The sequence below is a fragment of the Drosophila grimshawi genome, unplaced genomic scaffold (genome assembly GCF_018153295.1).
Source record: "Drosophila grimshawi isolate 15287-2541.00 unplaced genomic scaffold, ASM1815329v1 contig_44, whole genome shotgun sequence".
Lineage (NCBI taxonomy): Eukaryota > Metazoa > Arthropoda > Insecta > Diptera > Drosophilidae > Drosophila > Drosophila grimshawi.
This window is the reverse complement of record NW_025063240.1, coordinates 5,361,512-5,383,542: the sequence shown is the minus strand read 5'-3', so window position 1 is coordinate 5,383,542 and position 22,031 is coordinate 5,361,512. Positions and strand designations below refer to the sequence as shown.

Below are 22,031 nucleotides of genomic sequence, written 5' to 3'. Positions count from 1 at the left end.
TTATCGATTGCAAAGTTATCGCTGGTTGCAGAGAGTTGGCAGCGCAGCGCGCCTCAATCCAAATATTTAAAAATAAAGTTATTATTTATTTGCAAATAGCATTGATAAATATTCGTACACAAGTTGAAGCCTTATATAAACTATATTTTTTTCTTTTGTTTTGTTCATCTAATAGGGTGGCGGCTGATGAGGATACTGTTGCTGTTGTCCCATCATGTTCGGCTGATTGGGCATTTGTCGCTGCAGCTGCGCCACCAGATTGGGCGTCTGCTGCTGATTCATGCTCTGTTGCTGCTGGACCATGCCGCCACCGCCGCCAGCAACTGCACCGCCACCGGCTTGTGGTCCGCCGCCCATTCCACCGCCGGCCATACTCTGCATTTGCATCATCTGCTGATGACGGAGCTGTTGCTGTTGTTGCTGGAATTGTTGCTGTGTGGGTATTACACCCGGTTTCCCTCCACCCGCAGACTGTTGGCGTGCATAGGGTGGTACTTGGCCAACGCCAACGCCACCGGGTCCTGGACCCATCATGTTGGTCATGGTTACATTAGGTGCCTGATTCATATATTGTCCCCGATTGCCGGCCATCATGCCGCCAGGAACACCACGCTGTTGCTGCTGTTGTTGCTGCTGCTGTTGAGCAACGACTGCTGCGGCCATGAAGTCGGGATTGTTGCGTTGCGCCTGCTGCATCTGCGGATTGAAATTGCTCATTAAACCAGCTTGCTGTTGTTGCTGTTGATTTGGCGCCATGCCCACGCCCACACCGCCTCCGCCTCCACCGCCGCCCTGCTGCTGCATTCCCTGCTGTTGCTGCTGCTGCTGATACTGTTGATTTTGGAAATTTTGAAATTGCACCTGCTGTTGCTGCTGGATCATGCCCTGCTGGGGCATGCCGCCCATGCCCATATTCGGATTATTGCCACCAGCGCCAACGCCAACACCTACGCCTACGCCAACGCCGCCATTGCCGCCAGCACCGCCTCCCTGCATCATTTGATTTGCATTTGGATTGACCATGCCGACCATGCCTTGAGTCATCTGCTGCTGCTGCAATATTGGATTCTGTGGCATGCCCTGCCCCACCATATTCATGCCACCCAACTGATTAGGCGCCATGCCGCGCAAACTGCCACGCATGAACTGTTGCTGCTGCTGTTGCATCTGTTGATTAGGATTCATTTGCTGCTGCTGCTGCACATTGGGCTGCTGTTGCATGGCATTGAAAGCGGCCGCTGCCTGTGGATTTTGTTGGGCATTCATTTGCTGCTGCTGCCGCAATTGTTGGGCATTCATTTGCTGCTGCTGCGATCCCTGTTGCTGCTGTTGTGCTTGTTGCTGTTGCTGCTGCATGGGATTGAAGCCGCCTGGTGGCTGTTGCTGCTGCTGCTGGAACGAACCTGGCTGCCGTTGGCGCAGCATCTGTGACAATGCCTGCTTGGAATTGGTATTCAACGGCGGTCGCTCAATTCGATTCACTGAAATAATGAAATTTTAGTTCAATTTGCATTTGTGACCGGAATCGATCGATTACTTACTCTGCATGTTCTGCTGATGCGGATATTGATTGTGATACTGCTGCGGTTGCTGTTGCTGCTGGGGTGCATTGTGCCACTGCTGTTGTTGCTGCTGCTGCTGTCCTGGCATGCCTTGCGGGCCACCCGGCCCGGGTCCCTGCATAAAGTTCATTTGTGCATTGGGCTGCCCATTGCCGCCCACGCTAAGCTGCTGCTGCATTTGATTGGGCGCCATTTGTTGCATTTGAACCTGTTGCTGCTGTTGTTGTTGCTGCTGCTGCTGTTGCATTAGTGCATTCTGCTGCTGCATCATCGCATTCGGCCCAAACTGCTGCATGTTCATCTGCTTTAGAGAGAACGATATTAAGAGTAGTCAAGGATTAAGGTTTAAGCATTCAATTACTGCATACCTGCATATTCATCGGCATTTGTCCCATTTGGTTTGGCTGCATTTGCTGCTGCATGTGCTGCTGTTGTTGCTGCATTTGCTGTTGCTGCTGCGCATTTGGCTGCTGCTGCGGCTGCGGCGCCAACTGAGGTTGCTGCTGTTGCGTGTTGACCACGGGCGGCGTTTTCGGATTCTTCGGCTTGCGTTTGCGCGTCGTGGTACCCTTGCCCCGACCACGTCCCGTACCAACGACAGCGCTGGGCGATTGATCCACCGATGACGGCGTGTCGGCCTTCATCATTTCATCCTTCTGCGAAGGCACGAGATGAATATTTTTATTTGTTGCGGGAGGCGCCTAGCTGTATATACTTACTATACAAATCTTCTCCGGCACTGGCTCAATGTCCTCTGGCGGCAACGGCAATGGCTCATAGTAATAACTGCTTGGCTTGACCAAACTGTGCGTGTGGTATTTGAGATTGCGATGCGCCTCCTCGTAGGTGAGCGGTTTGCGTTCCAGTTTGACAGCACCGAACCACACCCAAGAGAATGGAGCCGGGTTCTTGTGCCCCTCGAGTATGTCCCAGACGCTGATGCGCTGCTTATCCGAGATGCGCAACTGCTTCTTGTCCATGTCACAAATCTTATTGCCCTTGGTATCCATGCCCGCATGCTCACAGGCTATGACCTAGAAAAAGGAATGGAACGGAAGGGAAGGGAATGAATCAGTAAGGGATCTGTGATCTTATTTGCGATGGTAAACTCACCTCTGTCGGCTGCTTGTAGAGCGGCAGCAATTGCCGTATGACGCGTATCGAAGCATTATTTTTTTCGCCAATTTCCTTTTTGAGTTTCTTCATCAGATTGAGATAGAGCTTCTTGTGCTCATCCCGCTCCGATTGACTATCGGAGACGAGCGTGGAATGGACCAGCGTCGCCAGCATGTCCACCACTGTCGTAAACAATTCACGATTGCAGCTCAGATCGACAACACCCTGACAAACCAGCTGGGCAAGCAATATAGCCCAATCCGTTGTGGGTGTACTGTTCTTTTGTATCGCATCAAACATGCCGCCCACCAGCGAGAAGCGCAACTGCAGCGCATCCAGAATTTCCTCACGTGCCTGTGGCTCATCGATGCCACCAATGGTGTCCAGCTATCAATTCGAATAAAGTATTAGTAAGCAGCAGTAAACAAAAGATTACCAAACACGCAGAAATACCTCAGCGAAGGATTGCAGACACTGCGAGAGCTGGGAGTAGAGTGAGACGAGCAGATTCTCTTTGTACTCGTCCTGGCCCTTCAAGCAGGTGAGTATGAGGCCCAGGAAGGGCTGATAGTTGAGCGGCATCTTTTTGTTGCGAGCCGTAAGACTGCCATTGCCACCGTAGCTATTGCTGCTGTGGCAACTGTTGCTCTTCTCGCGCTCATCGCCGCTGCCAGAGCTGTTGCAGTCCGATTTGGGCACCTTGGAAAAGTAGTTCATGCTCTCGAGCACCTGGCCGGCTACACGCAAGATGCGTCCCTGAACCGCGGGAGTTAGTTTCGCAATGAGTGGCGCCACTAGCCATGTGGAGGGTTTGGGCTTATGGGTGGCCTTCAGTGCACCCGGCAGCGTCACCTCCTCCATGTGAAACACATCGATGGCCGCTCGTGCCACCGTATCCAGCCAAACATTGAGCTCCGTATTGTTGCTCAGCGATGTATTATTGCTGAGCGACTGGCGATACATGAGCTGCAAATCCAGCCAGGAAATGCGCAAGGTCCACTGATCCAGATGCTCCAATATGCGCACTATCATCGAACGCTGATCCAGCTCGGAAATAATATTGAACTCCGCCTCCGGATAGCAGATCATGTGCAGCACACGCTGCGCCTGCTTGGCCGTTAGCATCTCATCGATGATCATGTCGCACAGCTGCTCCGCATTCTTCAAGCACCGCTCCAGGACATGCTCCTGGGCGCAAATCTGCTTGAGCACTGCCTGGGCAAATTCGAGCAGTGAGATTTGCTCGTTACCAACCAGACTGCTGCTCGTTGTCTGCTGCAGCGACTCCTGTTCACTGCCCAAGCTGCCCAGCTGCAGATCACTTGTGCCCAATATCTGGCTGAGATCCGCCGGTCGCTGTTCATTGCTCTTGGGTGTACTGCCCGGATGTACGGGTGTATTGAAGCCACTGCGCTTACCACTACCAAAGGCGCTGCCGCTGCTCGAGGAGCCCAGGCCGCTGGCAACCAGCGGCGTTTTCTGTGCCGCATTATCCACCACAATGAGTATGGCCTTGAGCACGGCCAGCACAGCAGCAATGGGTATGGTCTTGTGTGCCCCAACCAGCAGATGACGATCGCAGCTGAGCCGTATGCTAAAATCACTGCCTGCCGCATGAAGCGGATTGGGAGACGTGCTAACCGAATACATGCCCGGCTGCGGAATTTCCAGAGTCTTGAACAGCTTCAGCACCAGGTGACAGGTGAGACGAGCACCTGCTTCGGCATCCACGCTCAACTCACCACCGCTGGCGCCACTCACTGAACGCGCCAGCGTCGGGAGCGCAAATTTACTAACGAAATCCGCAAGGGAGAAGCAATGACGCGCAACAAGAATGCACACAAAGACGGCCAGCGCATTGTGCGTCTTGCTCTGGCCAATATCAACCTGGCCGCCAAGATGCGGATAGCGTGGACTCTTACTGCCGCTGCACAGGCTCTGCAGCGCCGCAATCCACTCCTCGGAGAGCACATTGCAGCTGGCCGTTAGCTCTGCACAGGCCAGCGCCACATCGTTCAGCCGCTCGTTGTCCGTTTCCCGGCAGACGGCGATCACAGCGTTCGACACAAAACTGTACACATTTGCCGATGATTCGTGCAGCTGACGCAGCCAATGCGACTCCAATTTGCCGCCACGTCGCGGCGCCACGAACAGCTCCTGCAGCAACTGTGTATTATAGCCTTGCGGTGCCATGCTGAAAGCAAATATAAACAGAATAGATTTAATTATTACATAGCATACAGGGATATCACTCGGAACTCACCTGAGCTGCTCGGGCGTATTGAAGATATCCTTGAATCGCTTGATGCAGTTCAGCTGTTGATAGTATTCGGCTGCCTGCTCCTTGCCCTGCAGCAGAATGCACGACTCGTGCAGATCGCTGAGGTAGGCGAGAATGCAACGCTCTGCGGAACTGCATTCGCTGGGATTGCTCACGTGGCGTATGGTGCGACAGAGTCCTTCGAATACGGACACCGTCTGCTCCGGCGAGAGCAGCAAGCAGCTGTGATAGCGACGCAATATGCTAACAATATACAGGGCCAACGAGGTAGTATAGCCACGCACCATGTTGGACTTCTTCTGCTGCAGCTGATGCTCCACTTCGGGCAGCTCCTTGAGCAGATGATCGCACAGTTCGAGCAGGCTGTAAATGTTAAGCGCGAGCTCCATCAGATCGAATAGAAATGCCACGTGCTCCTGCACGGGCAAATAGTTGTTGCTGCCCAAGGCGAACCCGTTCAGCTGCTCGAGCACATTGGCCGCACACTGGGCGGTGACCACATGCTGATCAAAGTAGGCCATGTGCTGGCATTTGGCTGTTGTCGCCTCAAAGTTGAACTCGTTGCGCGAATGCTTCTTCACCTTGCCGCCCTCGGCGACATCGATGCTGAACTTCTTGGTGAAGAGCTTGCCAATCTCCTTGGACATCTTTTTTACGGCATGCTTCTTCTCGTCGCGTTCCTTGCCAACGCCAAAGAGGAGAATGTAGCGTTGATTGCTCTCGCTACTATAGCTGGACATGCTGGGATCGTCCTGCGGTATGGGAAAGTGTTTCGTGTACACATAATGCCTGGAAATGCTGACGCCAGATGCAGGCGTGTCAACGCCACCACCATCACCATCGCCAGGTCCGCCAATTTTGGGACTGTCGGGTGCCTCGTGTTGTTGACCCTTCTCCTTAATGTTTTGTACCAGCTTATCCAAATCATCGTCCACGTTGGAGTCATCGAATTCGTTGTGCTTGAAATCAATACCAATGCCCGAACCAAAGCCATCGTCATCGAATGCATGAGCTGTCGAGCTGCTGTTGGGCGGCGGTGGCGCTGGCGGCGGCGGTGAACTCTTCGCTGCCGGCTTATGCACTAACATCGACTCCAGCAGCAGATCGCCACGCGAGATCAGCGTGTGCATGTACGCATTGTGAGAGAAGACATCGTGACGGATGAGCGCACTGAATAACTGCACGAGATTTGTGAATTCGGTGCGTTGTTGGGCGCTACTGTTGTGCTCATCCAAGACGGGCGCATCGTGATCCAAAAAGTGCATGAGAACGTGCTGAAAGACGGGCAAGCCATCAATGATGCCAGCACCGGAGGCCAGCGAATCCTTGTCCTCCTTGTCGCCGCACAGATCCGCTGGTGTACTGGTCACATCAATTTGACGCTTGTCCAGCAATATGGCCACCACAATGGCCCGATGCTCGCCCCAACGTTGACTGGACACCGCCCATTCGCACAATATCCGCACCGTATCCGCATCCTGCTTGGGCTCATAGACAGCTCGCTGTGGCTGCTGCTGTTGATCATCCTCGGAGCGGCGCAACAGCTGCGCCGATTGTGGGGGAAAGATGTGCGCATAGAGCGTATCAATGGAATTGCACTGATCCATGCGCTCGAAGCAGTGTGTGTCCAGGTGATCCAATGTGGCCAGCACATTCGTATAATGATTCTTGCCTGCACTCAACCACTTGGAGGCGAACCAGCGCTGCTCGGCGTGCTGTGTGCGCAACACAATGTCCGCTTCGGCGGCACGCAGTTGTCTCCTCAACTCCTGATTGGTGCGTGGACAACGTGAGGCCATCGGTAGCACCGATGGCGCCAGTGGCAAATGATCAAGTGGACTGCCCACCAGTGAGGAAGGTGCCCTGTGAGCTGCTATGCCGCTCCACACCAGCGCCGTGGGGCACTCAATGGTAATCACTTGCAGTATGGTGCTCAAGTAGAGCACAATGTCTCGATGGTGCGGACAGTTCATGTAGTCATGCAGTGCCTGCTCATAGGGATCCACAGATTGTTGTTGCTGGTGCTGCTGCTGATGATGGTGGAGCTGCTCATCAGGTGCATCCAGCTCCATGGCCTGTGATTTGATTAGGGCCTGCTGTTGCTGTTGTTGCTGCTGCTGCTCGACAGCCGAGTTTAGCAGCTGGGCGAGCTTCTTGGCCACCAGATTGGCCATTTTACGGCACAGCCGCTCCGATTGCACAAAATCGTGCATATACTGCAGTGCAAAGCTGAGCACCAGCTTCTTTAGCGGTTCATCGAAGCTGGCCTGCGTGCGCATCTTATCCAGCAGATCCAGTATCCAGTTGAGAAACTCCTGACGATCCAGCAGCGACTCCTCATACATGTACTTGCTCAACTGATGGCAGTACTTCCAATACTTAAGCGCATTGCGACTATCCTCAAACTGGCTGCCAATGCCCGATATGCTCGAGCCGGGCGGAACAGCGCCGGCGCTAGCTCCAGCTGCGCCGCCAGATGCCGAGCCGCTCAGCGTGGCTAGTGCTGTGCCCGGTGGGGCAGCAGCGCCGGCGACAGCGCCGCCAACTGCACCGCTGCCCACAGCACCTGGCTGTCCATTAGCCGGACTGTGTATGGGCGGCAGCGGACTCGACATGCTGGGCACAGGTATAACATTGGGTGTCGACGTGTTGCCCACGCTGCTGTTGTTATTGCTGCCGCTGTTGGTGTTGTTGCTGCTGCTGCTGTTGTTGTTGGCGCTGCCGTTGCTGTTGCTACTGCTGGTGCTGCTGGTGGTGGATGAGCTGCTGCTGCTGCCATTGGATTGCATGCCATTCTTTTCATGAGCTGAAAGCGCATTGAAAGGAGATAGTTTTATACCTACTCGGAATAATCACTAATGTACTTACACTGCTGATAGTATTCCTGCAGCTTGGGCAGCAGCTCCTTCATGAACTTGATCATGTTACCTGTCCATTCCGCGGCCGGATCATAGATGCTGCGCTTCTTATTCTTCGATTCGGTAAAGCTGAGCGTGTATGCCGCACTCAGTTTGATGAACCAGGTGGCACGCTGCATATTCACTTGGTTCTCGCAGAGTGTTATAAATATTTCCTCCTTTTTGTTGAAGGAGGGCGCCCGTTTGGCCAGACTGAGCAGCGGCTTGTTGCCGGCCAGATCCTTGAACCACGCATCCACCGTACATTTGCGACGCGGCGACACCGGCCAAAAGTTATCTTTGCAATTGATTTGCTGCTTCTTGCGCACCGTATCCTGTAGCGTCATTAGCTCCTCCTTTTTGGCCAGCACGCCGCTGAAGAACGCGCTCACCTTGCTGGCATTCACATTCGAGTTGTGCGCCGTGCCAAACTCGTCGGACAGCGGCGGCGTCGTTATGAAGCCATGTTTCACATTTGAGGGCGTCAGTTCGTCCTCGCGCTGCTTGGCGTCTTGCGGATAAATATCCGGCGGGCCGAGGCGGGTGCGCTTGAGCGGACGCTTCTCCTGCAGCAGCGAGAGCATCGTTGCGACCTTTTAAATGTGCTTTTACACAATTATTTTGCAATTTCTGTGCAATTTTCACTTTGGTCATACACAACAATAACACGAAAACAAAAATAATTATCGAAATCTTATAATCGATGAAGACAAATATTTGTCATTTTACAGCACTGCTGTACTTAGAGATGTGCATATTATATTTCATAACTATCGTATGCATACGATATTGTCAATACAAATATTAGATTCAAATATAATTATTGTTGTGAATTAAAAAATGTTTATTGGGAGCAACCAAAAATTGGAATGCAAAGTATTACAAATTAGCGTCCTTCAATGAACGCTAATAAGTAAATATTTATTTTAAGACAATTATAAAAAGTATTCAATTATTTTTGAAAAATAAGCCTTTGATTTAGAATAAAAAGCTAGCACTTAAAGTGTAATATAATAACAATATGTGTGAAAATATGTATGTAAAATATACATACATTTATAAAAATCTACAATATATTATTTGGTTTACGGACTACGTATTATTATTCCCATATGCAATTTGCATGATGATGTGTAAAATTGATTTGGGTGACTCCACGAATCCAATTGCTTACCGATCGAATTCCGGTTCGTCATTATAATAATGATCACCGGATTTCATGCCTTGACTGCACTCAAAGTACAGCACTAGCAACTTAGATGCAAAATCAGCTGGTAACTGAAATTTATGGTATTTTTATAAGATCAAAAAAATATTTGTAAAAGAAAAAGCTACTCACTCTTTCCATGATATCGTGCCTAATATCAGTGGCAGCCGCATAGAGCACCAGCGGCTGCTGATTGGGACGCTTGGCTAGGATGGCGATTGTGTCCACGATGAATGCATCTGTTATACCCAGGCAGTAGCAGATGTTTAGATACCGCAGATGATCATTGTTGCGGATCAGATGCAGTAGCTCCGCTTCACCAATATCGCGAGCACATTGCACCGACAGGCATTCGAGTTGGGTGAGATTTGCCAAATGATAAACGCAACGATCGTTTCGTGGCTTGCAAACAAGCCACTTCAGTGGCTTGATGGCACCAATCCGCTGCGCCTGATCCTCATCGATCCAGCGCTTCCGATGCAATATTAAATACTCCAAAGGCATTCCACTCTGTCTGCTCATTGTTTTAAAGAGTCGCTTCTTCTGACTATCCGGGCAGTGAAGTTGTAGATAATTGAGTTGTGGAAATAGCGCTAGGGCGGTGAGTTCAGCATCGCTGTCCTGAAAGCAGAGCTTTGTCAGCTGTGGACAATTAGAAGCTAACTGCTTCAACGTTTGTGTGGTCAGAAATTTGTTTGCATTGCGCAGTTGAAGTATCCGCAAGTTCCGCAGGGATTTGGTTATGGCTTGGAAGTCGGCGGCCGTCACTTCATCGTACATTTGCAGCTCCTCCAAGTTAGTAAAGTGACGCAACTCTTGCACTGCATATTAAAATAAATATATATATGTTTATGCTTATTTAAACAGGCAATCAGTTTACATGATATAATACACTCACATTCCCGCCGTTCAAAGTTTTCCAGGCCTAGATTTTGTATGTGTGGCAAGCGCAACTTCATGGCCTTAATCAGATCTATGCTCGTGCTCTTGTAATTCCTCACGTAAACCTTGCGCAGTGTTCGCAGCTGCAGTAAATACGGCTGCGCCTTGGAGATCGTCGCATTGCGCAGTGTGATGCTCTCCAAGCGGACACAGTATCTAGCCACGAGTGGAAGTATCTGCAGCGGATGGTCGTCGTCGTGGTAGCAACGTAAGCTCTTCACATTGCCACCGCACAACCAGAGAAAGGCACGCCAGTTGTCCATGTTCCGCAACTTGATATCGCTGTCAACGATGGCCTCGAATCGTTTGCGATGCAAATAGGCGAATGCTTCACGAAAACGCCGACAGCAGAGGGCCAGGTTAACCTGATCCTCTAGATTGTCCAGTAACTTGAATATCAACAGTAGGCAGTTAAAAGTGAGGTCCGAAAAGTTGGTTGTGCGCGCCATGGTGGTTTATACAGCGCTTTAATTAAGTTAACCAAACACATAATTTTTGCAACAAAGGTATTTAATTGTCAGCTGATTGTTAAGAACTATCGATTTCGCGGGCATATCGATAATATTGTTCAAGAGTGGCTGTATTCTGCAACATGAAATTCTTATCAGAAAATGAGCTCATGCCATTCGATTGGAGGGTATTCGATAAATGGTGGGCATATCAACCCTACGCACAATAAGAAAGAACGACGATAACGAAACACGAAAGAGAGGTAGCAATTTAATAAATTACAAAGGAAAAAAACGGCAATATAATACTTCCAAGCTGTGTGTGTGTTATTTAAGCAAGTGTACAATTCGTGCAAGGACAGTGTACGGTACGACACACACACACACATACACAGACACACACACACAAAGCACACCGTTTAGATGATGAGCAGCAGAACAACGGACACGGATGGCTCCTCCATACGTTTCAGCGACCACACACTGGACAAAGCGACCAAGGCCAAGGTGACGCTGGAGAACTACTACAGCAATCTGGTGACACAATACGGCGAACGCAAACAGCGCCTGGCCAAATTGGAGGCGCAACTGAAGGACGAAAGTCTAACGGAGACACAGCGCCAGGAGAAACGCTTACAACATGCGCAAAAAGAGACAGAATATTTGCGCCTCAAGCGATTGCGTCTCGGCGTCGAAGATTTTGAGGCATTGAAAGTCATTGGTCGCGGTGCGTTTGGTGAGGTGCGTTTGGTGCAGAAAAAGGATACGGGACACGTGTACGCGATGAAGGTTCTGCGCAAAGCGGACATGCTCGAAAAGGAGCAGGTGGCCCACGTACGCGCTGAGCGCGATGTTCTCGTCGAGGCCGATCACCAGTGGGTGGTCAAGATGTACTACAGTTTTCAGGTGAGTCGACTGCAAAAATGAAAAATACAAAAAAAAACCCACACACATCCATCCGCAATTCGCTGACCGAAAATCAATAAACCAATACAAGCGCAAAGCGCGCTTGCCAAATCATATGCTCTTTATTGTTGTTGTTGTTCTTATCGTTGTTGTTGTTTTGATTCTTGGTGAAAGTTTTCACACACAAACGAACACGAAGACAACACTGCAGTGTTTGTTTGTATGTCAATATACCCAACAGAACCTTGTTACATGCAAAACGTCCAGAATTTCACACTATTTCTCTGCAACGCAAAAGAATTTAATTATTTTTTTGTATTTGTGCATCCTTCTAAAGTTATGGCCCATTTTTATTATTATATTGTTGTAATTTACAATGCAATGGCATTACAATTGCACATTTATGTAAGATCTGACAATGTCTGAATTCCGCTTAATTTTGTATGACTCATTTCGAGAATAAGAAATAGTGAAAGTTAATATGTGAATTAGAAGTTATAGTCATTGTTCGCAATGTAGACTCAGCTTCTGTGTTGTTATATAATTTCCTATAGTTAGTTTTAAAAAGGTTTGCTCAAATACAGATTATTATGGCACTTCAAATTAAATTTTGTACTTGGCTTCTTAGTACGCTTGTTGCTTTAATAACTGTTTAAGTTATCCCAGCTCAAAAGGCAATAATTTAAAACTTTAGCTGAGTAATTGTCACTTTTAAATTTGTTGTGAGTCGTCTAATATATTTGCTTGTCAATTGCATTTTAATTGCATACAGGACCAGGTCAATTTATATTTGATAATGGAATTCTTGCCTGGCGGTGATATGATGACGCTTCTAATGAAAAAGGACACGCTATCCGAGGAGTGCACACAATTCTATATAAGTGAAACAGCGTTGGCGATTGATTCGATCCATAAGCTCGGTTTCATACACAGGGACATCAAACCGGATAACTTGCTTCTGGATGCGCGAGGGCATCTTAAGGTGAATGATGAGCTAAATATTAAAATAAAACTATCTGATAATATATATTACTTGTAACTTGAGCAGCTTTCAGATTTTGGACTGTGCACAGGATTAAAGAAGTCGCATCGCACAGACTTTTATCGTGATTTGTCGCAGGCGAAACCATCCGATTTTATTGGCACTTGTGCCAGGTGAGTATCAATTAATACAATTAACTCAAAATTCAAGTTTGTGATTGTTCAACAATGTTTTTGTTGCAGTCCCATGGACTCAAAACGACGCGCAGAATCGTGGAAACGAAATCGACGCGCTCTCGCCTACAGCACAGTGGGCACGCCAGATTACATAGCACCCGAAGTATTCCTGCAAACCGGCTATGGACCTGCGTGCGATTGGTGGTCACTTGGCGTGATTATGTATGAAATGTTGATGGGATATCCGCCATTCTGTTCGGATAATCCGCAGGATACGTATCGCAAGGTGATGAACTGGCGCGAAACATTAATATTTCCGCCCGAAATACCCATATCGGAGGAGGCCAAAGAGACGATCATTAATTTCTGCTGCGAGGCAGATCGACGCTTGGGCTCGCAGCGTGGCCTCGAGGACCTGAAGTCGGTGCCTTTCTTTCGCGGCGTCGACTGGGAGCACATTCGTGAGCGGCCAGCGGCAATTCCCGTGGAAGTGCGCTCCATTGATGACACGTCCAATTTCGATGAATTTCCGGATGTCTCGCTGGAGATACGTAAGTGCAACACATCCATTCACATTTTATGTTTGCAAGTTGTTCATTTTTCTCTCTTTTTGTGATGAATGGTTTTGTGCAGCTTCGGCGCCAGTGCCGCAGGGCGGTGAAATTTCGAAGGATTGGGTCTTCATCAATTACACGTACAAGCGCTTTGAGGTGCGAAATTTGGAGTGAAGCTGTGCATCTTGCCGGTTGCCACACTTTGCCACCAATACCGCCACCACAACCACCACCACTCACAACACCACCACCACCACCAGCAGCAAAAGCAGCAGAAACCACAATTGCAATCGCAGTCTCTCTAACACCATCATCAAGAGCATTCTTAAGCGCTATAAAACTTAATTTTCCTTTTGAATGTCTTACCTACATGTGTATTTAAATACTATAGCTAACATTTGTGATTCCAAAAAAAAAAAAAAAACAAACAAACAAAAACGAAACAAAACAGAACAAACACAGCAAACGAAAATTAAAAATATATATGTATGCATTGTATTTGCAAATGTTTTGCGAATCGAATTAAGTTTTAAACGCTTAAACTAACTAATTCTCTACTGTGTATGGCTTTGTTTAATTCCCGCCTTCCCCTTTTTAAATCGTTGTGTTTAGAATTATGGCACTTGAATAACCAATTTGGCAATTGTTTATAAATTATGTAATATTTGTTTTCCTTCATTGGGCAGCAGCGAAATTTGTTAATAAATTTCAGTAATATATGTATGTATGCATATTCAGAATATTATTATTTAGACAATTGTGAAATGTTTTATATTTAGGCACGTTATTTAATATACTTACATATGTATGTTTTGTATTTATTAATTACGCGACACTCACACACACACACGTATTGTATGTATTAAACAAAAAGAAAACCATGATAATCAAGCACACAAATTAGTTACTAAACCAACAACCGCAACCAGAACAAAAACAAAAAATGAAAAAAACAATATTTAAATAACGGTTTCGTTCTCTGTACACAATCCAATTACCCCCACCCACCACCTCTCCGACACACACAGATATATCCTTCCCCTTCTCCTACGATCCTACGATGAATATTCTTGTAGTTATTTCTTACAGTTTTTTCGAGTTTCGTGTGTTTGCAAACAAAAGTTATCGCTGGTAAAAACGCAAGCAAATTAAATCGAATTATATATACTACAGCTAAACAAAAAACAAAACAAAAAGAAAAGAATCTACCCGAGCAAAACTTAAAGTAATTAAAGCATACCTATAAATAAATGAAACGAGTAAACAAGTTTTAAGAAATTATTTTTGGTAATAGACTATAATAATAAGCATATTGATAATATGTAATGCAAAATGCAATAATAAATGAAACATGTGCATAATATGGACTAACAACAAAGTACTTTAAACAAAACCAAAAACATTTTAAATTAAATGGGAGCTATGATTGGGAGTTGATAATACTGATTATTTCTAATTGATTACAGGTCACTGAGATTAACCAATCCGAATGGAATACCCTCTATAAGCCGTATCTTTCAAATCAGATTACTTTCTTAAACGAACTGATAAGAAAGCGGAGACAAATTCAGTAAGCAGTTAAGATCACCGCCTTAAGAAACTACTGATTGCGATTTTATATATTTTTGTTATGTACAGACAAAATAAGAAACTAAATATCTGCCTGCAAATGCATTTGGCGATCTAAAAAGTATGCTACACTTGAACTATATAGCAATCGACCTAAGTCTTCACAAACTTATAGATGTTTCTGTTAGAATTGATCAAAGTAAGTACTTACCTTGAGATGTTTACATATTTCAAGTTTATAAAGTCTAGATGTTGTACATAGACACTAAACTAAGAACACAAAAAGAATGAACAAAGAATACGACAAAAAGTAAGCATTGTACATTTAAATGTATGTATATATTTTTCATTTCTTTTCTTTCATCATCGCATTGATACTTCAGCTCTCTCTCTCTTTCTGCTTGTTTTGTGTGGATGTGTTTGAGTGTGTGTGTGTGTTCTTGTGGGGGTGTGGAGTTAAGTTGTAATTGTTATTGTTATTGTTATTGTAAAGCAACAACCGAAAACGTTACAGACATCTGAAAACAAAGATTTCAAATACTCCTCAACTTTGAATCAAACTGATCTGCTGATCTCTCATAGAAATTTCCTTTAAATCTGTGTTGAATGTGTGTCACTGTATTTGTATGTGTGTTTGTCCGCTGTGTCTGTGTGAACCGGAATATATAGCTAGTTGTTTAAAGATATTTATATATATATATACTACATACATAAGTATATATGAATGTGTTTGCATATGGACTACAGACTACGAGAAATTGTTACAGCTGCTTACGGAGGGCGGCAAAAAACTTTACAAAGGAAAGTGGAAAAAGGAGAAAATACTGCGACACAGAAATGTAGTTAAACACACAACTATGTAATTGTTTATAATTAAATGTACTTGCGATTAAATGTATTGTGTGTGTTTCGTTTTTGTTTTCGTTTTTTGTTCTATATTTTTTTTACATCGTTTCGTTTTTATTTATATTTATCTTCTTCTTTTTTTGTTTTGTTTTTTTTTTGTTGTTTTGAAATCTTTATTGGATGCTTGTAACGACGGGCAGTAGATCCATAAAATTATAATCGTAAAATGTTAAAAGTTTAACTATGTGCTTAGTGTCTAATGAAAAATGTATACATAGACGAATATGTATTGTATTTCTGCTTATCTCTCGATTTTGGTTGTAATTTTCTTATATTTTTTTTGTTTCTTTTATTTTTCTTTATGTTTTTATTATTTACTTTTACTTTTGTTTTTATGCAAAAAGTTGTCAAGCAGAAAATGAGAGGGGGAGTTCTTCCGGGTTGGGGACCTTGTTAGTTTTGCTATGCGCTTTGCAACTATTTATAAATTTAATTTAAATTGAATTACAAGTTAAATTTTTTTCAGATTTTGTTGCATTATCTCAAATCGTAGCTAAACTTCTTCATTTACGCTATGCCAAGAAGACATTCAATTTTTTTTTGACGCTTCTGCTTTGATTTGCGCTTACTACAAATGTTTCCTTCTGATTATTTTTGTTTGTTTTTGGATTTTTTGTTTTCTACGGTCGATAGTAAAATGTATATATAAATATATATACACATATTTATATAGTTATACGTACGTTTAAGAATTACATTATTATAGGACATAAATCTAATGGGAAGGCATGGTAGGGATAATTGGAGAGTGGGATCTGGGCTTGTTGGGAGATGGTATGTGGGGAGGGGAAGGTGGTGTGGGGCCTTGCACAATCATATATTAATTAGTAGTAAAATTTGTATGTACAATTCGTTACGTTGCTTAGGACTGATCATCGATCAATAACATGACCTGTTGCGTTGACGGTTGTGGATTCCTTGCGCACTCCACCTGATGAGCATTCCAATCCTTACGCTGACAAAACTCCGAGCAATACGGCGTCTTTCGACACAGCGAGCACTCAGCCAACGCCTCCCGATTGCAGTTGGCGCACTAAAAGATACAAATTGGGGGAAATAAATTTAATTTATGTTTTTTTTTTGGGTACAAAACCAGAGCCAGTCATAAAATGTTGCTGTTCTCAGTCTGTGATTTTATTTTAGTGCTTACTTTCTTTGCAGATATGATCTCGTTGCCATGTAATGAGCCCGATATATTGGGATCATCCATGTCTGTGTGGACCTGGACACGCATCGCACTGACCGCTGCGTCGCGCTCCTTTTGCAGCACTTCGATGCGTCGCTCGTAGTTTTGCTTCATGTCGTTGAGCAGGCGTTTGAAATCGTTGGTTGCCTTGACCATGGTGCAATAGACATGCTCGATGTTCTTCATCGATTGACTGCCGTCCAGTACGGCAATGGAGCCCGCATCGTTTATGTTCACCACAAACGTTTCGCGCTCATACGGATTGCCCATTTGCGTTTGGTCAACCAGCTCGGTGGAGGTATCTAAACTGTCATTGAGCGCCGCCCATGGTTCATCCTTGGACGTTATGTTGTCTTCGGTTAAAAACATATTGTTATCATCCACCACACTGGTGGCGGTTGCTTGCGTTGGGTCCACGTTGTTGTTATTGTTGATGCTGCTGCCACTTGTGTTGTTGTTATTGTTGGTGTTGCTATTATTGTTATTATTATTGTTGCTATGCGTATTGCGTTTGCGTTTGGGCCCAGGTTCCACATCGAGATCAGTTTGATTTCGCTTTCGTCGCTTATACGGCGTGAATAAACGCACAGGGCCCGATGCTGAAACGACATTAGCGTTGTATAATAATGTTATTTCTTTATCATCCTTTTTTATTTTGTAAAATAGCAAAAAGTGATCAAAGAATAAGAATTACAGATTTCAATATAATCTAACTATTGAGGATGTCTTCAGCTTATGGATTCCATTTGAAAATGGAGCGGAACAAAGCATTACAGACTTTTGTTATGGCTACAGTAGACACTCGCAACCTATTACGCCAAGTTCCAGAGTTGTTTCTCATTATATAGAAGCTAAACAAATATATGAATACTATGGGCCTTAAGCTTTTAAAATGTTTATCAATCGTTTTGTCATGCCTCATGGAATATTGATTTGGGTACATTGATGGAGACAGGGTAGGGTATTAATATTGTGTATGCATCTCTCACCTGACTCACCTGCTTCGTCGTCACAGCAGACTGTGCAACTGCAGTTGGTCGCGTGCGGTGTTAGCGTGCCCTCGTCGATGAGCGACTGTAGAGATTTGCCACCATATTTGATGGAGCGTTTCCAGTCCTTGCTGGAGCCACGGCCGCACACATGCTCAAATTCGCTGGGCGTATGCCATTTGTCTTTGTATTTGACACAACGCCCTCGGCCGCCGGAGCCCAGTTTGCTGCGATAGAGTTCGGCGCAGGTGGTTTTACAACGGATCTGGAACACCTCCAAGTGCGGTGTATTCGATGTCGTTTCCGCCCAGCCCGTTGAGCCGGTTGTGTTCCCAGCACCGCCACCGCCGCCAGCAGCATGCTCGAGCGTACCGATGCTGTCATGGCTATTATTGCTACCAGAGCCATCGTGATTCAGTCCAATGGTGTTTGTGGCGGTGGTATTTGTATTACCAGCGCCACTATTGACGCTCGTCTGCTGCTGTTGCTGCTGCTGTTGCTGTTGTATGACAATCGTTTTGAGGTCGCCGCCCATGCTGACCGTACTGCTGGACAGATAGCAATTGTTGTCGACGCACAGCATCGGTTTATAGTGCGGTAACTGATCCGGCGTAATCACATTAAATGCCGTCCCAGTTATCATTGATCCGATGGGCAGAGAAACGGGTACTGATACAACACCGCCACTGCCGCCGCCGCCACCGCTGCCGCTGTTGTCGTTTGATGAGGATGTGACCATGCGAACTTTCGTATCCAACTGCATTACCATAGCGCACATTACAGAGCCCACAGAAATTTCAATCGAGCGCCGTCGTCGTCGTGGTCGTCACATGAATGTTTGTTTTTATATCACAATTATCCAGTATTTATTATTTGTTTAATATTCAGGTTGATATTTGGCGTTGCCGTTTATTATTATTTGTATTTTCGTGATTTTTTTGCAATTTTTAACATGGAAGAAATCAAAGAAAATTTCGTATGTGTAAGTAAACAACACAGCATGGAAAAATGAAAATCGGTATACACAACAATTTGCGCCACACACAAATTCTGACGTTCTTGTTGGAGTTGGCCTGTGTGTGGATGTGAATGTGGATGGTGATGGTGACGATGGTGGTGGTTATGGTGGCGGGCTTTTGCTCTGGCTTTGGACTCACGAGTCTCTTACTGTGCATTGTGGGCTGTGTAGGGCGCAAGCACCGCGCGCATTTTTGTTGCGCCGCCACCTTCGCCACCCACTCCCCTCTCTTCCCTCTCCTCTTACACTAAACCGATTCAGCCCTCCCGCCCCCAACACACACACACACTAACACATAACCACCCACACATACACCACTTGTTCTACAGAGAGGAGCGTACAAACACATACACACATATATATATGTACACACACACACACACACACAAATGCAGGTGGCAGGCACCGCGTTCTACAACTGCGCGTTGGCTGCGCGGGCATCCAACGAAACGAAACGAAAGCATACGAACACGATAAAACGAACGAACGATTAAACGAAACGAAACGAACGAAGGAGCGAACGAACGAACCACCCTTGCCGCCAACGCCAGTCGGTCAGAGATATTGGTGTGTTGATTTACCTGATGATGATGGTGATTCTCTAATATGACCTCTTCTTTCACAACATCGCGCACGTCGTCGGGTAATGCGGCCAAATCTTTCACTTCACGTATTCTGCTCAGATGCAGCTCCGTTGTGGAATCCTGTTCCATTCTGCACAACAACAACGCGACACAGCAAATGCACTTCCTCTTCTTCGACAACTACTTCTATGGGTTTCCTTTGCTATTTGCTGATTGTTGAATATGAATGTAAAGTTGTTCATCGAATTGTTGCAATTGCAATTGTGGGCTACGGACGTCTGTTGTCGTTCGCTTGTTTGTTTGTTGTTGTTGTTTGTTGGTTTCAGCTATTGTAGCGCTTACATTCGGTTTGCGCGCACACCATTCACATAGAATTTGTATTGCGTACGTTGCCTTTGGCTATTTACAATTATTTTTATATGTTGCAATTTACATTTTTACATTTCTTAAAAGTTGATATCCGCTGCGATATAAGAAACACAACGATGTATCGATATCATCGATAGTTCTCATATTCGATATTAATTCGATGATTTGTATTTACACAAATTACAAACCACATTTATTAAACACATGATTTTAAATTGTAAGCAACCAAATTATATCTAATGTAATTTTGGCACATTATTTCAACTTCATACCCAACACATATTTCTCTCACTTGAAACCAATTCTTAGACATGCGCAGTCAAGCATATATTATCGAATAGTTTCGTAGCTGCTACTTGCTGGTTTCAGTGACACGTTTCACAAAAATACTTTAGCAAACGGATCATGCTTTTTTCATATTAATGTATATGAAAATAAAATTAATTCTGTATGAAAAATTATTTTTGAGTATAAAAAAATCATTTAGTGATCTGTTGAAAGCATTTCGCATGACAGTTAACCAAAGAAATGTTATTCGGCTCAGCTAAATTTTAAGCTTTTGCATGCCAAAAATATATCATTTAAATGCAGCGACAATCACGAACTTAGTTCGCTCAATTGAATTTGTGGGTCGTGTAATCGAACTTATTCGAAATGAATCGACAACCATTTAACAACAACAAACATGGTGTGTTTGTGTTATCTGCTTAGCAAATAAGCATTAATATTTTGGATATGCCTTTTTTACAGGGGGATGTTGACGTTTTCATAAGCAATTACACACTTGTGGATCCAGAAATTTATCAACTATGGATCGAGGGGTTTTCCGGTAAGTATCTCTCGCGTCTGTTATGCACAGATTTCGAAAAATGCTCATTTTTATTTTTTATTATTGTTATTCCCTCTCAAAGCCAGCGAAGCGGTGTGCTACATAAAGCAGAAGGGATTTGGCCATTCTATGGGTGCGCCACTGGAATTGATTGCATCTGATGTTCTGGACCATTATCGCACCTATTCACTGATTGAGCTCTACTTGCATGCGCCTACCAAATTGATGGAACAATCCTGTTTCCAATTGGAGCCCGAAACGCGTGACCTAATCATTGAGAAATATTATTCAATTGATGATGTTGTGGCACGTGAAATACTTGGCAAGAAGTTGACATCACGCTATCGCAAGGATCTGGACGAAGTGGGCGAAAAGACTTGCGTCAAACTTAAATCGTGTTGGTAAGTAAATTGTGCATTATATTAATATCATATCATATTACCATTTCTATGTACAGTCGCCAATTTGACAATGTGAAACGCATTTTTCGAACTGTTGAGGAGATGCCAGGAACTCTGACCAATAATATTAAGCAGCATTTCTTTATATCCAACGAACTGGCCAAGTAAGCATTAGATATACATAAGCACGTACTATTTATATATTTAAGTCTATCGATATTTACAGAAGATATGCCTGCATTGTGTTTTTGGCTTGTTTGCGCTTCGAAACATCCAAAAAGAAATTGCAATATTTGAGCTTTAGCGATTTGCTCACCTGTTCGCACTCCATCATGATCTACTGGACATATACATATCAGGTAAATAGCCTACAATCTCAAAATGTTCTTTAAAAACCACTACATTTTTTAATTTCTTCAGCACACCGGACCCGAGTATTATGACACCGAAATGGACAAGGAATTCCTTTTAGATTTGCGTGAGTTGCGCTGCTTATTGGACAAGGAAAAGGAGATTAAACAGTGTGTCATCTAAATACATAGTCGATTTATAATTTTTTGCTCAAATTCATTTTTATTTTGCAGTCTTGTCTGCCTGCGTTTGAAGCCTGTTTTGCTGGAGCGCGCTTTTCACGAGCTAGATGGAAATTTTCGTTCGTATTGGCGGGCACTTATCACCATTGCCTGCAATCTGCATAGGAATCGTGAGTTGAGAGATTTATTTGTCGATCTGTGCGAGAAATTGGTTGAGCCTTGGCGTCAGAATGGCTGGAATCGAGAGCAAGTCAATAAATTTCTCTCTTCAATAACACAGAGCGTTCTGGATTTGGAAATATCTAGGTGAGATTGTATTAATTTTGTATTATAAATATGTGTGTGTCTAATTAAATGATTTGCCTTGCAGAGATCAAGAGACGCGTTGCCTTTGGGATCGCTATATGCAAGTTATAACAATATGTTTAGATAAAATGTATCATATATAAATAAGTTATGTTTTTCTTTTGATATAAGTATTGGATTTATTTTAGAATTAAACTATAAACATTTGATATTCAGTATTTTATTAGAATGTCAAAAATTCATTAATGATTTATTGAATTTTTAATATA

General features: G+C 44.7%; 5 protein-coding genes across 8 annotated transcripts; 2 read left to right on the top strand and 3 right to left on the bottom strand.

Annotated features, from left to right (window-relative positions):
* Window positions 1-65: 65 nt before the first annotated feature.
* On the bottom strand, window positions 66-8,489 carry LOC6558514 (mediator of RNA polymerase II transcription subunit 12). Of its 2 annotated transcripts, XM_001985122.2 has the most exons (8): window positions 7,828-8,489; window positions 4,942-7,765; window positions 3,132-4,872; window positions 2,676-3,065; window positions 2,282-2,596; window positions 1,931-2,218; window positions 1,542-1,863; window positions 66-1,481 (listed from the first exon to the last, which is right to left on the bottom strand). In XM_001985122.2, the coding sequence occupies exons 1-8, from the start codon at window positions 8,438-8,440 to the stop codon at window positions 169-171; spliced, it is 7,806 nt and encodes a 2,601-aa protein (XP_001985158.1). In that variant the 5' UTR covers window positions 8,441-8,489; the 3' UTR covers window positions 66-168. The 2 variants fall into 2 exon arrangements, with proteins under 2 accessions (XP_001985158.1, XP_032591332.1); XM_032735441.1 differs by lacking the exons at window positions 2,282-2,596; window positions 2,676-3,065; window positions 3,132-4,872; window positions 4,942-7,765; window positions 7,828-8,489 and having other exon boundaries at window positions 1,542-1,866; window positions 1,931-2,016.
* Window positions 8,490-8,723: 234 nt separating this feature from the next.
* LOC6558509 lies at window positions 8,724-10,571 on the bottom strand. Its single transcript, XM_001985123.2, has 3 exons — window positions 9,962-10,571; window positions 9,196-9,884; window positions 8,724-9,134 (listed from the first exon to the last, which is right to left on the bottom strand). The coding sequence occupies exons 1-3, from the start codon at window positions 10,452-10,454 to the stop codon at window positions 9,027-9,029; spliced, it is 1,290 nt and encodes a 429-aa protein (XP_001985159.1). The 5' UTR covers window positions 10,455-10,571; the 3' UTR covers window positions 8,724-9,026.
* A 63-nt stretch (window positions 10,572-10,634) lies between these two features.
* Window positions 10,635-14,450, top strand: LOC6558504 (serine/threonine-protein kinase tricornered). The gene is made up of 5 exons (XM_001985124.3): window positions 10,635-11,360; window positions 12,133-12,342; window positions 12,409-12,515; window positions 12,585-13,069; window positions 13,152-14,450. Exons 1-5 carry the CDS (start codon window positions 10,878-10,880, stop codon window positions 13,244-13,246), a joined length of 1,380 nt encoding a protein of 459 aa, XP_001985160.2. The 5' UTR covers window positions 10,635-10,877; the 3' UTR covers window positions 13,247-14,450.
* A 1,173-nt stretch (window positions 14,451-15,623) lies between these two features.
* On the bottom strand, window positions 15,624-19,808 carry LOC6558488 (deformed epidermal autoregulatory factor 1). 2 transcript variants are annotated; one of them, XM_001985125.3, is made up of 4 exons: window positions 19,322-19,746; window positions 17,732-18,479; window positions 16,698-17,332; window positions 15,624-16,580 (listed from the first exon to the last, which is right to left on the bottom strand). In XM_001985125.3, the coding sequence occupies exons 1-4, from the start codon at window positions 19,451-19,453 to the stop codon at window positions 16,410-16,412; spliced, it is 1,686 nt and encodes a 561-aa protein (XP_001985161.1). In that variant the 5' UTR covers window positions 19,454-19,746; the 3' UTR covers window positions 15,624-16,409. The 2 variants fall into 2 exon arrangements, with proteins under 2 accessions (XP_001985161.1, XP_032598106.1); XM_032742215.2 differs by having other exon boundaries at window positions 15,625-16,580; window positions 17,723-18,479; window positions 19,322-19,808.
* Window positions 19,809-20,325: 517 nt separating this feature from the next.
* Window positions 20,326-21,971, top strand: LOC6558486 (acidic fibroblast growth factor intracellular-binding protein). 2 transcript variants are annotated; one of them, XM_032738734.2, is made up of 8 exons: window positions 20,326-20,381; window positions 20,444-20,522; window positions 20,605-20,923; window positions 20,980-21,087; window positions 21,153-21,282; window positions 21,344-21,444; window positions 21,508-21,762; window positions 21,827-21,971. In XM_032738734.2, exons 1-8 carry the CDS (start codon window positions 20,379-20,381, stop codon window positions 21,903-21,905), a joined length of 1,074 nt encoding a protein of 357 aa, XP_032594625.2. In that variant the 5' UTR covers window positions 20,326-20,378; the 3' UTR covers window positions 21,906-21,971. The 2 variants fall into 2 exon arrangements, with proteins under 2 accessions (XP_032594625.2, XP_001985162.3); XM_001985126.3 differs by having other exon boundaries at window positions 20,327-20,381; window positions 21,150-21,282.
* Window positions 21,972-22,031: the final 60 nt, after the last annotated feature.

What these genes read in the sequence shown, in the direction of transcription:
- LOC6558514 (XM_001985122.2), bottom strand. Translation starts at nt 8,440, where the DNA reads ATGCTCTCGCTGCTGCAGGAGAAGCGTCCGCTCAAGCGCACCCGCCTC. An exon ending in GCAGGAATACTATCAGCAGT is followed by an intron (nt 7,766 to 7,827) that starts GTAAGTACATTA and finishes ATGCGCTTTCAG; the next exon opens with CTCATGAAAAGAATGGCATG. An exon ending in AAATGCCGATGAATATGCAG is followed by an intron (nt 1,864 to 1,930) that starts GTATGCAGTAAT and finishes TCTCTAAAGCAG; the next exon opens with ATGAACATGCAGCAGTTTGG.
- LOC6558509 (XM_001985123.2), bottom strand. Translation starts at nt 10,454, where the DNA reads ATGGCGCGCACAACCAACTTTTCGGACCTCACTTTTAACTGCCTACTG. An exon ending in AAACTTTGAACGGCGGGAAT is followed by an intron (nt 9,885 to 9,961) that starts GTGAGTGTATTA and finishes TTTAATATGCAG; the next exon opens with TGCAAGAGTTGCGTCACTTT. An exon ending in GGCACGATATCATGGAAAGA is followed by an intron (nt 9,135 to 9,195) that starts GTGAGTAGCTTT and finishes CATAAATTTCAG; the next exon opens with TTACCAGCTGATTTTGCATC.
- LOC6558504 (XM_001985124.3), top strand. Translation starts at nt 10,878, where the DNA reads ATGATGAGCAGCAGAACAACGGACACGGATGGCTCCTCCATACGTTTC. An exon ending in AGATGTACTACAGTTTTCAG is followed by an intron (nt 11,361 to 12,132) that starts GTGAGTCGACTG and finishes AATTGCATACAG; the next exon opens with GACCAGGTCAATTTATATTT. An exon ending in GGATGTCTCGCTGGAGATAC is followed by an intron (nt 13,070 to 13,151) that starts GTAAGTGCAACA and finishes GGTTTTGTGCAG; the next exon opens with CTTCGGCGCCAGTGCCGCAG.
- LOC6558488 (XM_032742215.2), bottom strand. Translation starts at nt 19,453, where the DNA reads ATGGAACAGGATTCCACAACGGAGCTGCATCTGAGCAGAATACGTGAA. An exon ending in AGAATCACCATCATCATCAG is followed by an intron (nt 18,480 to 19,321) that starts GTAAATCAACAC and finishes ATGGTAATGCAG; the next exon opens with TTGGATACGAAAGTTCGCAT. An exon ending in CGACGAAGCAGGTGAGTCAG is followed by an intron (nt 17,333 to 17,722) that starts GTGAGAGATGCA and finishes ATGTCGTTTCAG; the next exon opens with CATCGGGCCCTGTGCGTTTA.
- LOC6558486 (XM_001985126.3), top strand. An exon ending in ACTGGACATATACATATCAG is followed by an intron (nt 21,283 to 21,343) that starts GTAAATAGCCTA and finishes TAATTTCTTCAG; the next exon opens with CACACCGGACCCGAGTATTA. An exon ending in CTGGATTTGGAAATATCTAG is followed by an intron (nt 21,763 to 21,826) that starts GTGAGATTGTAT and finishes TTTGCCTTGCAG; the next exon opens with AGATCAAGAGACGCGTTGCC.